Below are 14560 nucleotides of genomic sequence, written 5' to 3'. Positions count from 1 at the left end.
CGGTTTAGTCCTATTGTTTATTTTTGTTTTTCCCTTTTGTTAAATCCTCTCGTCATGAAAGAGAAAAGGAAATCTGTTTTATGCTATTTGCAAATCTATATTTGGGTTTTGGTTATTTTTTCATGTTTTACAGTATTTTGTGCTGTGAATAAACAGTGATAGTCACTTGCCCCCGGTGTGTTATTGACAGCACAATGTTAATAAAGTATACTAGGTTTATAAATACTCCTCTTCTGCCCAATCTATACCACATTAGTTGATATTTAGACCATGCCTGTTTGTGGAGCTGCAAGTTCAGAGCTCAGTAGACTGTGAATAATTAATCAGTATCTGATCCCTTGTGTGTTGTGGTCGGCACAGGGTTAATAAGTATCACAGGTTTACAAATAGTCATCTCCCCAATATAAACCACATTAATTGATATTTAGGTCATGTCTGCTTGTGAAGCTGCAAGTTCAGAGCTCAGTAATTAATGATCAGTAACTGATTCCTTACCTATTGTTGATAGCACAGGTTTAATAAGTATCACATGTTTACAAATAGTCATCATCTCCCCAATATAAACTTCATTAATTGATATTTAGGCCATGTCTGCTTGTGGAGCTGCAAGTTCAGAGATCAGAGGGCGTTCCCCAAGTATAGCCAAATTACAGGAGAGCTTCAGTTAAAAGTTGGGCAATGGTGGGGCAGATCCAACGCCTTCAGAGTCACCCACAGTTTCAATTAGGAGCCTATGAAAATTAGGTTGCAAGTCTACTGTAGTGGAGCAAGACAGAATGGTGACCATCCCCCTCTCTGGAAGGATATACAGTACAGACCAAAAGTTTGGACACACCTTCTCATTTAAAGATTTTTCTGTATTTTCATGACTATGAAAATTGTACATTCACACTGAAGGCATCAAAACTATGAATTAACACATGTGGAATTATATACTTAACAAAAAAGTGTGAAACAACTGAAAATATGTCTTATATTCTAGGTTCTTCAAAGTAACCACCTTTTGCTTTGATGACTGCTTTGCACACTCTTGGCATTCTCTTGATGAGCTTCAAGAGGTAGTCACCGGAAATGGTCTTCCAACAATCTTGAAGGAGTTCCCAGAGATGCTTAGCACTTGTTGGCCCTTTTGCCTTCACTCTGCGGTCCAGCTCACCCCAAACCATCTTGATTGGGTTCCGGTCTGGTGACTGTGGAGGCCAGGTCATCTGGTGTCGCACCCCATCACTCTCCTACTTGGTCAAATAGTCCTTACACAGCCTGGAGGTGTGTTTGGAGTCATTGTCCTGTTGAAAAATAAATGATGGTCCAACTAAACGCAAACTGGATGGAATAGCATGCCGCTGCAAGATGCTGTGGTAGCCATGCTGGTTCAGTATGCCTTCAATTTTGAATAAATCCCCAACAGTGTCACCAGCAAAGCACCCCCACACCATCACACCTCCTCCTCCATGCTTCACGGTGGGAACCAGGCATGTAGAGTCCATCCGTTCACCTTTTCTGCGTCGCACAAAGACACGGTGGTTGGAACCAAAGATCTCAAATTTGGACTCATCAGACCAAAGCTCAGATTTCCACTGGTCTAATGTCCATTCCTTGTGTTCTTTAGCCCAAACAAGTCTCTTCTGCTTGTTGCCTGTCCTTAACAGTGGTTTCCTAGCAGATATTTTACCATGAAGGCCTGCTGCACAAAGTCTCCTCTTAACAGTTGTTGTAGAGATGTGTCTGCTGCTAGAACTCTGTGTGGCATTGACCTGGTCTCTAATCTGAGCTGCTGTTAACCTGCGATTTCTGAGGCTGGTGACTCGGATAAACTTATCCTCAGAAGCAGAGGTGACTCTTGGTCTTCCTTTCCTGGGGCGGTCCTCATGTGAGCCAGTTTCTTTGTAGCGCTTGATGGTCTTTGCAACTGCACTTGGGGACACTTTCAAAGTTTTTCCAATTTTCCGCACTGACTGACCTTCATTTCTTAAAGTAATGATGGCCACTCGTTTTTCTTTACTTAGCTGCTTTTTTCTTGCCATAATACAAATTCTAACAGTCTATTCAGTAGGACTATCAGCTGTGTATCCACCTGACTTCTGCACAACACAACTGATGGTCCCAATCCCATTTATAAGGCAAGAAATCCCACTTATTAAACCTGACAGGGCACACCTGTGAAGTGAAAACCATTTCCGGTGACTACCACTTGAAGCTCATCAAGAGAATGCCAAGAGTGTGCAAAGCAGTCATCAAAGCAAAAGGTGGCTACTTTGAAGAACCTAGAATATAAGACATATTTTCAGTTGTTTCACACTTTTTTGTTAAGTATATAATTCCACATGTGGTAATTCATAGTTTTGATGCCTTCAGTGTGAATGTACAATTTTCATAGTCATGAAAATACAGAAAAATCTTTAAATGAGAAGGTGTGTCCAAACTTTTGGTCTGTACTGTATATATTTGCTTACTATCTGACTCACTTCAGGATTTGGGTCACAGAACTGCATGTGTAGTCACAAAACCGTTTCAGAAACTGCAAAAAGCCCTGCGGGTTGACAAATGCTGTGTTTTTCCTTCGGTTCACATTTGTCATTCATTTTTAGTCGGAGCGTTCCTAATCACCTGTAATGTTTTTATTTTTAGATTTGTATCTTTGTAATCTGGACAAGTTTTATTGTATTGACTTAGTCTTGGTTTCTGTGAATTTCCTGCTTGTGCAGCTGCAAGTTCAGAGCTCAGTTGCCCTTTTGTTAAATAGGACATGATGCCATTTTAATTTAGAAGGCATTTACATGCAAGATTTGTCCTGACCATCTATTTTAGTAAACTTGGGGCTAAAGGTGTTGCCAGGTTTCAGATATACTATATATAAACACAGAAGTGAGCAAGGGCAAAGCGTCCACGCAGTCATATAACAGGTATTGTTATCACACATCAATGCCCATGTGCACACACATACTAGAAAGAGATGTATGAATTACTGACAAATACACAGCTCACCTCCTCCTCCTCCTGTACAATGACTGATAACACCTCTATATACTGTAGATAACACAGGATCCACCATTCACAATAGGTGATATCACAGCTCACCTCCTCCTCCTGTACAATGACTGATAACACATCTATATACAGTAGATAACACAGGATCCACCATTCACAATAGGTGATATCACAGCTCACCTCCTCCTTCTCCTGTACAATGACTGATAACACCTCTATATACTGTAGATAACACAGGATCCACCATTCACAAATGGTGATGTCACAGCTCACCTCCTCCTCCTCATGTACAATGACTGATAACACCTCTATATACAGTAGATAACACAGGATCCACCATTCACAATAGATGATGTCACAGCTCACCTCCTCCTCCTCCTGTACAATGGCTGATAACACCTCTATATACAGTAGATAACACAGGATCCAACATTCACAATAGGTGATGTCACAGCTCACCTCCTCCTCCTCAGATGCTTCCATACAATAGATAGGGTCAGAGTCAGTGTACTGCCGCTGATGTACATGTAAATTTCCTGAAACAACAGGACCTTTGAGTCTAGAACAATCTCAGTGACTCGGGTGAAATTACAAGATTTATTTTTTAAGCAGATTATGATTTAAAACATAAAAAACACGAAAAATAATAATAACTTGGTTTAAACGACAAGTTTCCCGATGACACATTCCTTTAAAGGGGACGCGAGTCATATAATTGTTTGGGAATTGTTATACTATGAGGGATACAAAATCCTTGTGCCCGGAGAGGAGTCTGCATTTAGCTCTGGGGTGGGTGACCTGGCCGGAGCCTCGTGTGTTACCAGCACCTGAGAGCAGCTAATCCCTCAGCTCAGCGCCTCATGCCTTCTACCTCAGCAGCACCACTGCGCTCAGTGATTGGCTGCAGGGGTGACATGTGCTGTAGATGTGACGTCACCACTGAACCTGAAACACAGAGAGCAGAGCAGTGGCAGAGAGCCGGCGCTGGACCTGAGGAGGGTGAGCATCACATGTATACATCACGTGTAGCGTTGTGTGAGCGGCGTACGAAGGTCACTGCATCCGGAGGCCACATCCCCAGAATCGGGTGCATTAAATATACATTTATTAAGTCTGAATTGTACAAACATGACAAAGCTATAACCAGTCTGAGGAAGATAGAAGCAGTCTTTGGATCAAAAACAAGTCACAGGTTCAGAGCCCGCATAAATAAAAAAAGTCCATCCTTGAGGTTTTCTTCAGAAGTCGGAAGAGTCACGCCAGGGTCTTACGTAAATAATTAAGTCCTCTTCGAAGTTCCTTCCATTTTTTTTCTGCCTCCTAGTACAACCACAGCCGTACTGGGGGGAAATCTCCATATTGTCCGGCAAATGGAAGGAGTCACCAGAACCCATCGGTCCTGAAGCCTTTGGCAGTGCAATGATCATTTTATTTTTTCTTCAGTCCTTTTTGTTATTGTTGTTGTTGTTGTTTTTCTTCTTCTTAGCAGCAGCAGCGCAGATAATAAATATAAAAATATATATACATCTGTTGGAATATTTACAAGGAAAGCTGAAAAATAAATAACGCCTTTAAAAAGAAAAAATGAAGATGGTAGAAAGGTAGTATTTTTCCACGGAAGGGTAAAGGATGACGGTCAGTCTTGTGTCGGAAGTGGGTTACACCTAAGGTAGGAGAATGCAGGTTAATATACAAATGGCAGATATAAGGTGTGAACTGAGTCACATAGGCAATTAAAGGGTTATTCCCCCAAAAATTAAAGTTATTCCCTATGCACAAGTTAGGGAAAAACTTGGTGATCGCTGGGGGGGTCTGACTACTGGGATTCCCAGTGATTCCGAGAACAGGGTTCTGCAGCCCCGTCCTGAACGGGGTGAGGTGCCCATGTGTGGCCTCTGCTCCATTCATTGTCTATGGGACTGCCCTTGACTATTTGCATCAGTGCAATAGACAATGAGTGAAGCGGTGGCAGCGCATGCGCTCTGCTGCTCCAATAGGGCTGCACAGCCCTGATCTCAGTATTGCCAGGGGTCCCTTCAATCAGCAAGTTATCCCCTATGCTGTAGATGGGGGGAATTCTTTATTTTTTGGGGGGAATAACCCTTTAAGTATCAACTAGGCACCCCTTATTAAATGTGGAATACCAGTCAATGTATGAGGAAAGTGGCATAAAGTACCAACAGAGAAAGTCACAGACATTTAAAAAAAGGTTGCATATTAAGTTATATGACATAAAATGTCATTATTTTATTAGCCAGATGGAAAAAATAAGAGTCAAGTACAGACAATTATAAATTTCTAAGGCGTCCAGACTCATGATAAAGCCACAGACCATCCCTCACTTCCCCCAAAGAAAAAGCATACACTTGGATGATAAAGTGTGAATATTACATGCAACAGAAAAGCTCATCTCCATCCTAATACTATAATTTGTGGCACAATGCGCAAAGTAATAGAGTTTGGTTTCAATAAAGTGCATAAAAAAACAAGGCAACATTCAGGGAAACATAACCATATGTGTAAATAATAGTTCCAAATTACTCATCCTGTTGCTGTCATGTGGGAGCAACCCTGATGAAGCCGATTTGCATGGCGATGCACAGCACCCCTGATGAAGCCGATTTGCATGGCGATTCACAGCACCCCTGATGTAGCCGATTTGCATGGCGATGCACAGCACCCCTGATGAAGCCGATTTGCATGGCTATGCACAGCACCCCTAATGAAGCCACTTTGCATGGCGATGCACAGCACCCCTGATGAAGTCACTTTGCATGGCGATGCACAGCACCCCTGATAAAGCCACTTTGCATTGCTATGTACAGCACCCCTGATGAAGCTACTTTGCATGGCGATGCACAGCACCCCTGATGAAGCCACTTTACATGGCAATGCACAGCACCCCTGATGAAGCCACTTTGCATGGCGATGCACAGCACCCCTGATGAAGTCACTTTGCATGGCGATGCACAGCACCCCTGATAAAGCTACTTTGCATGGCGATGCACAGCACCCCTGATGAAGCCACTTTACATGGCAATGCACAGCACCCCTGATGAAGCCACTTTGCACGGCGATGCACAGCACTCTTAATGAAGCTACTTTGCACGGCGATGCACAGCACCCCTGATGAAGTCACTTTGCATGGCGATGCACAGCACCCCTGATAAAGCTACTTTGCATGGCGATGCACAGCACCCCTGATGAAGCCACTTTACATGGCAATGCACAGCACCCCTGATGAAGCCACTTTGCACGGCGATGCACAGCACTCTTAATGAAGCCACTTTGCACGGCGATGCACAGCACTCTTAATGAAGCCACTTTGCACGGCGATGCACAGCACTCTTAATGAAGCTACTTTGCACGGCGATGCACAGCACCCCTGATGAAGCCACTTTGCATGGCGATACATAGCACTCCTGAAGAAGCCATGAAAAATGGCCTTATATACGGAGCTGCGTGACGTGTAGAGTGCTGCTCCCACATGGCTGCAACAGGATGAGTAACTAGGGACCGACTATAAGGCTACATTCCCTTTTTTTATGCACTTTATTGAAAATGCGTTCTTTTAATTTGTAGGGTTTTGTGCATTGTGCCACAAGCTATAGTATTAGGATTCATTAACCCCTTCCCGACCCGTGTCACACCGTTTGTGACATGGAAAACAGTTCGTTCCCGACCCATGTCACAGCGTCTGTGACATGGAGGGAAAGAGCCCCTGCAGCGCCTGCGAACGGGGTCGCTCAGGTGTCACAGTTGCTACTGCAACTGGACATCCTGAAGTCGACCCCCCAGGGGGTGGATTAACCCCCCCGTGCCTGGGACCCCTCCGATTGGCTGTTTCATTTTCACTTTTAGTGAAACTGCCAATCGGTATGAATTAAATATTTCACCAATGAAAATTGGTGTAATATTTAAATCTGGGCATTGCCTGATGCTTACAGCATCAGCCATTGGCTGGGGGGAGTGTCACCTCTGTTCCCCCCCTCCCCCCAGATCTGATTGGGGGGCTAGCGTCACATGGATACTAGCCCCAATCAGATATGGAGGGATGGCTGAAACCTCCCAGCACCTTCCCAACCCTAGATCGTCTGCTGTGGACCCCCTGCTGTGGACCCCCTGCTGCGGACCCCCTGCTGTGGACCCTGTGGATCGCGTCTGCCGCCGCCACCGCTGATCAGCGGTAAGTATTGCCGCCACTCCCCCCGACCCCCCCCGCGACCCCCCCCCGCCCCCCTCTCCACCCCCCCTCCACTTTCATACCTGCACCCCGACCTCCGCTCCCTCTCCCACGTCTTCATCCACCGGCTGCTGCTCTCCTTCTGACAGCCGGTGGACTGTGATCACAGCAGCAGCAGGCTCAGTGTAAATGCCCTGCTCCTGTGATCAAACCCACCATCCCCCAGTCCCAGTGATATCACCCCCCACCTCCCAATAATCACCCCCTCCCCCAGTGTTCACCCCCCCCTGTTCCCAGTGTTCACCCCCCCCTGTTCCCAGTGTTCACCCCCCCTGTTCCCAGTGTTCACCCCCCCCTGTTCCCAGTGTTCACCCCCCCCTGTTCCCAGTGATCACCCCCCCCCCCGAAAACCCAGTAATCAGCCCCCTGCTCCTGCCAGCTCCTGCTCCCCTTTCTGCCCCAGTAATCACCCCCCGATGCTGCCGGCCTCCTACCCCCCCTTGCTGCTGCCGGCTCCTGCCCCAGTGATCACCCCCCCTTGCTGCTGCTTCTGGCTCCTCCATCTCCTCAGCCCCCTCCTACGCCTGACCGCCCCCTACGCCTGACCGCCCCCTACGCCTGACCGCCCCCTACGCTTGACCGCCCCCTACGCCTGACCCCCCCCTACGCCTGACCGGCCCCTACGCCTGACCGCCCCCACACGTGACTGCAGAAGGTTACACCAAGCACACACACGTACACTCACACTATAATAAAGTTTTGATTTTTTTTTTTTTTTTTTTTACACACGCACAAAGCACACAAAATGTCCCGCCCGTCCCGCTCAACCCAGTCTAGGGCGTACTCAGCTGAGGAGGCTATGTCAGGTTGGTGTGTGTGTGTTGTAGTGTATGAGATTGTGTGTGTGTGTGTGTGTGTGTGTGTGTGTGTGTGTAGTGTATGCACTACAATATACCACACCGCACACCAACCTGACATGCACTACACAATGGTGTCCGCTAACAAATTGGAACCCTTTGCGTTTGGAGAGTCCCTGTGTGCCCAAACATTGGAGCTCACCAACAAGTGACCCCATTTTGGAAACTAGACCCCCCAAGGCACCTATATAGATGCATAGTGAGCACTTGGAACCCCCAGGTGCTTCACAAATTGATTGATAAAAATGAAAAAGTGAAAAAAAAAACACTTTTTTATTTTTACGGATTAATTTCCTAAGGACCTGGGGGTCCCAAGTGCTCACTATGCATCTAGATAGGTGCCTTGGGGGGTCTAGTTTCCAAAATGGGGTCACTTGTGGGGGAGCTCCAATGTTTGGGCACACAGCGGCTCTCCAAACGCAACATGGTGTCTTCTAACAATTTGAGTCGACAATTTGTTAGCGGACACCATGTTGCTTTTGGAGAGCCGCTGTGTGCTTCACAAATTGATTCATAAAAATGAAAAAGTGGAAAAAAAAACACTTTTTTGATTTTTACGGATTAATTTGTGAAGGATCTGGGGGTTCCAAGTGCTCACTATGCATCTAGATAGGTGCCTTGGGGGGTATAGTTTCCAAAATGGGGTCACTTGTAGGTGAGCTCCAATGTTTGGGCACACAGCGGCTCTCCAAACGGGACATGGTGTCCGCAAACAAATTGAATGGAAAATCGGCTCAAATTGTTAGCGGACACCATGTTGCGTTTGGAGAGCCCCTAATGTGCCTAAAAAGTGGAGCTCCCCCACAAGTGACCCCATTTTGGAAACTAGACCCCCCAAGGCACCTATCTAGATGCATAGTGAGCACTTGGAACCCCCAGGTGCTTCACAAAATGATCTGTGAAAACAAAAAAGTACTTTTTTTTTTCACAAAAATTTTCTTTTAGCCTAAATTTTTTAATTTTCACATGGGTAACAGGATAAAATGCATCCTAAAACGTGTTGGTCAATTTCTCCTGAGTACACTGATACCTCATATGTGGTCATAAACCACTGTTTGGGTGCATTTTATCCTGTTACCGATGTGAAAATTAAAAAATTTAGGCTAAAAGAAAATTTTTGTTAGAAAAATAAAAATGTTCATTTTTTTCTTCCATGTGGCTTTAGTTCCTGTGATGCACCTGAAGGGTTAATAATCTTCTTGAATGTAGTTTTGAGTAGCTTGAGGGGTGCAGTTTTTGGAATGGTGTCACTTTTGGGTGTTTTCTGTCATGTACACCCCTCAAAGGGACTTCAAATGTGATGTGGTCACTAAAAAAAATGGCTTTGCAAATTTTGCTGGAAAAAAGAAAATTTGCTGATGAACTTTGAACCCTTCTAACTTCCTACCAAAAAATTTTTTTTTTTCCCAAAATTGTGCTGATGTAAAGTAGACATGTGGGAAATGTTATTTATTAACTATTTTATGTCACATCACTCTCTGGTTTAGTAGAAAAAAAATTCAAAATTTGAAAATTGCAAAATTTTCAAATTTTTTCCCATATTTTTGATTTTTTCACAAATAAACGCAAATATTATCGACCTAAATTTAATACTAACATGAAGCCCAATATGTCACGAAAAAACAATCTCAGAATCGCTAGGATCCGTTGAAGTGTTCCAGAGTTTTTACTTCGTAAAGGGACACTGGTCAGAATTGACAAAAATGCCAAGGTCTTTAGGGTCAAAATAGGCTGGGTCCTGAAGGGGTTAAGGAGCAAGCTTTTGTGCTGCATGTAATATTCACACTCCTCATCTGCGTGAATGCTTTGTGTTTGGGGGGCCGTGTGGGATGGTCTGTGGCCTTATAATGGCTCTAGAACTGGACATGTTAATCGTGTGTATTTAACTCTATTTTTTTGTGTCTGGATAATAATAAAGTGTTGACCTTTTCTTGGATACATCTGGAGGTTTTTTATTTGTGACTTTTTCCGTTAGCACTTTAACAGAGTCAAATATTTTGTACCCCGACTGATCCTGAAAATGAAGGGGCTGCAGCTCCGCTTCAGTGTTGCGTCCCCTTCACAGGGTCGGCTGCAGGTCCCATCATTATAAGGATCAGCGGGGGTCCTAGAGTTCAGCTCCGCACTGATCATTAAGTTATTGTCCCTCTTAGCGATATGCCGTTACTTTATAAGCTTTATTTACGTGCATAAGATGGATGGACGGCAACTTTGTGTCCTGCTCCTGTTCATTTTAGCGGGAAATGTGACATCACTTCCTGCAAAGATCTTAAAGGGTTATTCCCCAAAAAATCAGGGATAGAGGATAACTTGCTGATTGCTGGGAATCCAAATGCTGGGACTCTGAAATCCTTAGGCTATGTCCACACATCATGTTTTTTTTTCAGTTTATTTTGTAACAGATTTTTATGCAAATTTTTCAGTTGCCTTTTTCCAGTACCAGCAAAGTCTATGAGAAACCAGAATTCTCTGTTCACACATGTTTTTTTTGGAAAATAGAGCATGTCACTTCATTCAGCGTTTTTTCACCCTTAGGAAGTAATGGGTGGTGGAAAAAATGCACCAAAATGGGGTTCTTTTTTTTTTTTCACAGAACTTTATGTACATGCATAAATAGAGACAGAAAGACAGTGAAAAAAACGCATCGAAAAACACAGCAAAACTGCAAGAAAAATACTGAACAAAATGCCCCTGAAGATAAAGTTTTGCTGCAGATTTGTGATGCAAAAAAAACCATGATGTGTGAACATAGCCTTAGAACTGGAATCTGACACCCCATTGCGACGGACTAGAGGTGCCTGTTCTCCATTCATCGTCATTGTGGCTGCCGAGCGTTGCGCTCAGCTAGTTTCATCAGTCCCATAGACACTGCGCATGCGCACCTCTGCTCCATCACGACGGGGCTGTAAAGCCCCTTTCTCAGGATCGATAGGGCCCCAGCGGTCGGACCCACAGCAATCAACAAGTTATTACCTGTCCTATGGATAGGAGATCATTTGTTTGTTTGTTGTTGTTTTTTTGGGGGGGGGGGGGGGATAAACCTTTTAACCCCTTCCTGCCAAAGCCAGTTTTAACTTTTTACCTAAAACTTTTTTTTTTTTTTTATCTTTTGTTGTTGCACTTCGAGAGCCAGACCTTATTTTTTTTTTTAGCTGTATGAGGGCGTTTTTTTTTTTGTTTTTGTTTTTTGCACGATGACCTGTATTTAGCAGTGCCATTATTTTCGGGTACTTTATAACTGATCAATAAATTTTTATTAACTATTTTATGGGGAGCACCCCAAAAGAGCAAACTCTGCTTTTGTTTTTTTGTGTGTGTGTTTTAAATTTCACACTACTCACCTTGCTGCACAAATAAGTGTTCCCTTTTATTCTGTGGGTCATTATGATAATACTGAATTTATATAGTTTTATTTGTTTTATTATTTTTGTACAATGTATACGCTCTTTTTTTTTTTTTTTTTGTCACCATATTCTGAAAGCCTGAAGCTTTATTATTTTCTATGTTTGGAGCTTTTTGCGTGACAAGCTACACTCTTCATCGATAGCATTTTGTGGCACGTTTCACACACATTTTGTTACATTAGGAGGCAAAATGAACAAAAAAATTCAACAACTCTAGTTATTCTAAACACCATTCGGTATAATTTTAATTAACATTTTATCTTTATTCTGGGAGTCAGTACGATGGCGATAGTATCGCCAAAATTATATTGATTTTTTTTTTTTTTTTTTTTTTTGCTAATTTTTCACAACAAAATTTTTCTAGTTTTGGGTTATCATGTTCTCATACCCATAACTTTTTTATTTTTGTGAGGGGATAAATAACGATACAGTTTATCAAGTTTATGGCTCAATATAATTTAGCTGATACCCAATTTATATCTTTATTATGGCTTAGTACATTTGCACAGGAAAATAACTTTTTAAAGGAAAAAAAAATTACATTGATATTTACACTTGATATTTTCAACACTTAAAGCATTTTTTTAAGTTTATTGTGCCTCCCAAGTGGACTTGAACATATGATCCTTTAATCGGATAAATAGTACACCTCACTACTTATGTAGTGCAATGTATTAGCTAAGCCTGCAAGTACTATATTGATGAGTAGCCTATTACACCTCTTCTCTGGCCAGTTGTGGTATAAAGCGGCTTCAGAGGCCTTTGCAAGATCTCCGAGTGCCATATTCAACAATCGGCATCCCCAGATCATGGTGTGGAGGAACCGATGGCCTGACAGATGGAGTGATCTCCCTCTGTCAGACTAATTACATGCTCTTGTCACTGTTGACAGTGACAGAAGCTAAGCAATGCCTGGTCTTTTTTCTGTTATATGGATGAAATGAAGGATTGGTACCTCAGTGGCGAACACGCACTGCTCAGAGGAGCCTGGAAGGAGGTATATTGGATGACATACAGCATCTTGGTGCTGCCCTATGGCATTGCTGTGTCTGACATCTGACTTTGCGCTATAAGAAAAACACAATTGTTATGGCAAGTATAGGGAATACTGGAGATATATGTTACTACTTACCGATAATACTACTAGTATTAACCCCTTCCCAACATCCGCTGTACATGTAAGATGCATGCTAGTGTACGGAGCGTTATTATGCAACCGGTATCTGCATGCCTGCCTTGTTGGTACCCGTGAAGCCCAATCACTGTCTGGGTTTTATAGGAGACCATGATTTTATCTATATATTGCAATACTGTGGTATTACAGTATATAGAACAAACGATCGCAGGTTCAAGTCTCCTAGGGGACTTAAAAAAAAAAACAAACAAAAGTAAAATAAAGTTTTAAAAATATATTTAAAAGAAAAAAAAACATACAAATTCGAATCACACCCCCCACCACCGCCATTTCTCTATTTAAAAATAAAGGCTGTAAAAGCAATAAAATTAACATATTTGGTATTGCCACATCTTTAAATGCGTCATCTGTCAACATATTATTACACCGCGTTCCAAATTATTATGTAAATTGGATTTAAGTATCATAAATATTAAATTTTTTTGTTTTTCAAATTAGCTCCTGGATGGTTTGTGTCTCAGGCTCTTTGGATCACTGAAATCAATCTCAACACCTCCTGTGACAATTAGTTTGCCAGGTGCCCAGTTAAAGGAAAACCACTTAATAAGGACGTTCCACAATATCAAGCAGCCACAGGTTTCAAGCTATAAGGGAAAGAAAAAAGATCTCTCTTCTGCCGAAAAGCATCAAATAGTGCAATGCCTTGTACAAGGTATGAAAACTTAAGCATGATCATTATTGTTATGATCTGCAACAAGTACAAAGGAAAGATAGGGGAAAGCTGTCCCTACCGTAAGACTAAGCTGAATCCCTATGATGTAGCGGGCTGCCTGTTCCTAGCGAACAGACCCGCCTTAGTCCTCGGCTAGTCTGAACGAAGACCTATAGCATAAGGGGAGGGGTCCCTAAAAGAACTAAGGACTGGGACAAAAATGGGACACCTCCTAAACAGAGAAGGTTGTTGCAGAACACAAAAAGACAAACTGACAAAAAGGTACTAGAGGTCCCAGAAGGACCAAGCGAACTGACAGAGAAAGGCACCGAAGCACCTGGCTAGAGAAACAGTTAAACACTGAAGTCCAGCACAGCCAAAAGGGTGGAGCTGGAATATAAAGGCAGATGGTCACGTGACCGCAAAACACAAGATGGAAAAAACAAACAAGAGGGTTCTAACAGTACCCCCACTTTAATGAGGATCCTCCAGGCCTATCCGGAAACCTCTTGTGGAAAGCTTTAACAAGCCTAGGAGCAGAGACCTCATCTGTCCTTACCCAGGAGTTGTCTTCGGGACCGAAACCCTTCCAGGAGACAAGATACTGTAATCTCCCTCTATGCCGTCTAGAATTCAAGATACGAGAAATTTCATATTCGCCGTCTTCCACCACAGCAGGAACTGTGACAGTGGCGTCCCTATCTGATACATCAGCCTTTTTCAACAAGGAAACATGAAACACAGGATTAATCTTCCAGGAAGTAGGGACATCCAACCTAACAGCAGACGGGTTAACAACCTGAAGCACTTTAAATGGACCCACAAACTTAGGACCCAGTTTTTTACAGGGAATCCTCAACCGCAGGTTCTTTGAGGACAACCAAACCATGTCACCCACAGTAAACAAAACCTCTTTACGTTTCCTGTCAAAATACTTCTTGGACTTCTTGTTAGCCTCTTGAAGGTTACAACGTACATTAGTCCAAACTCTCTCCAAATCACCGGAAAAATTCTCCTCCTCATGCACAGCCGACACCAATTTGGAGAACGAACCAAAAGACGGATGTCTCCCAGTACAACAAAAAAAAGGAGAACACCCAGCAGAGGAGGATGTATGATTGTTAAGAGCAAATTCTGCGAGAGGCAGAAACTCAGACCACACCTCTTGATTGTCCGCCACAAAACAACGCAAACACTGTTCAACATCCTGGTTCTTTCTTT

General features: G+C 43.2%; 1 protein-coding gene across 1 annotated transcript in view; it reads right to left on the bottom strand.

Moving 5' to 3' along the window:
* Positions 1-4071: 4071 nt before the first annotated feature.
* The window catches only part of DLL3 (delta like canonical Notch ligand 3), an 83099-nt gene continuing 72610 nt past the window's right edge, over positions 4072-14560 (bottom strand). Inside the window, exons 8-9 of the mRNA XM_073637987.1 lie at positions 12448-12559; positions 4072-4652 (exon numbers count right to left, since the gene is read on the bottom strand). Of these exons, the coding sequence (XP_073494088.1) occupies positions 4647-4652; positions 12448-12559 (118 nt within the window). The 3' untranslated portion in view covers positions 4072-4646. The remainder of the gene's footprint in view (positions 4653-12447; positions 12560-14560) is intronic.

The sequence above is a fragment of the Phyllobates terribilis genome, unplaced genomic scaffold, assembly GCF_046119375.1.
Source record: "Phyllobates terribilis strain yellow unplaced genomic scaffold, ASM4611937v1 Scaffold_7__3_contigs__length_470593459, whole genome shotgun sequence".
NCBI classification, from domain to species: domain Eukaryota; kingdom Metazoa; phylum Chordata; class Amphibia; order Anura; family Dendrobatidae; genus Phyllobates; species Phyllobates terribilis.
This window is presented reverse-complemented; position numbering and strand designations above follow the sequence as displayed.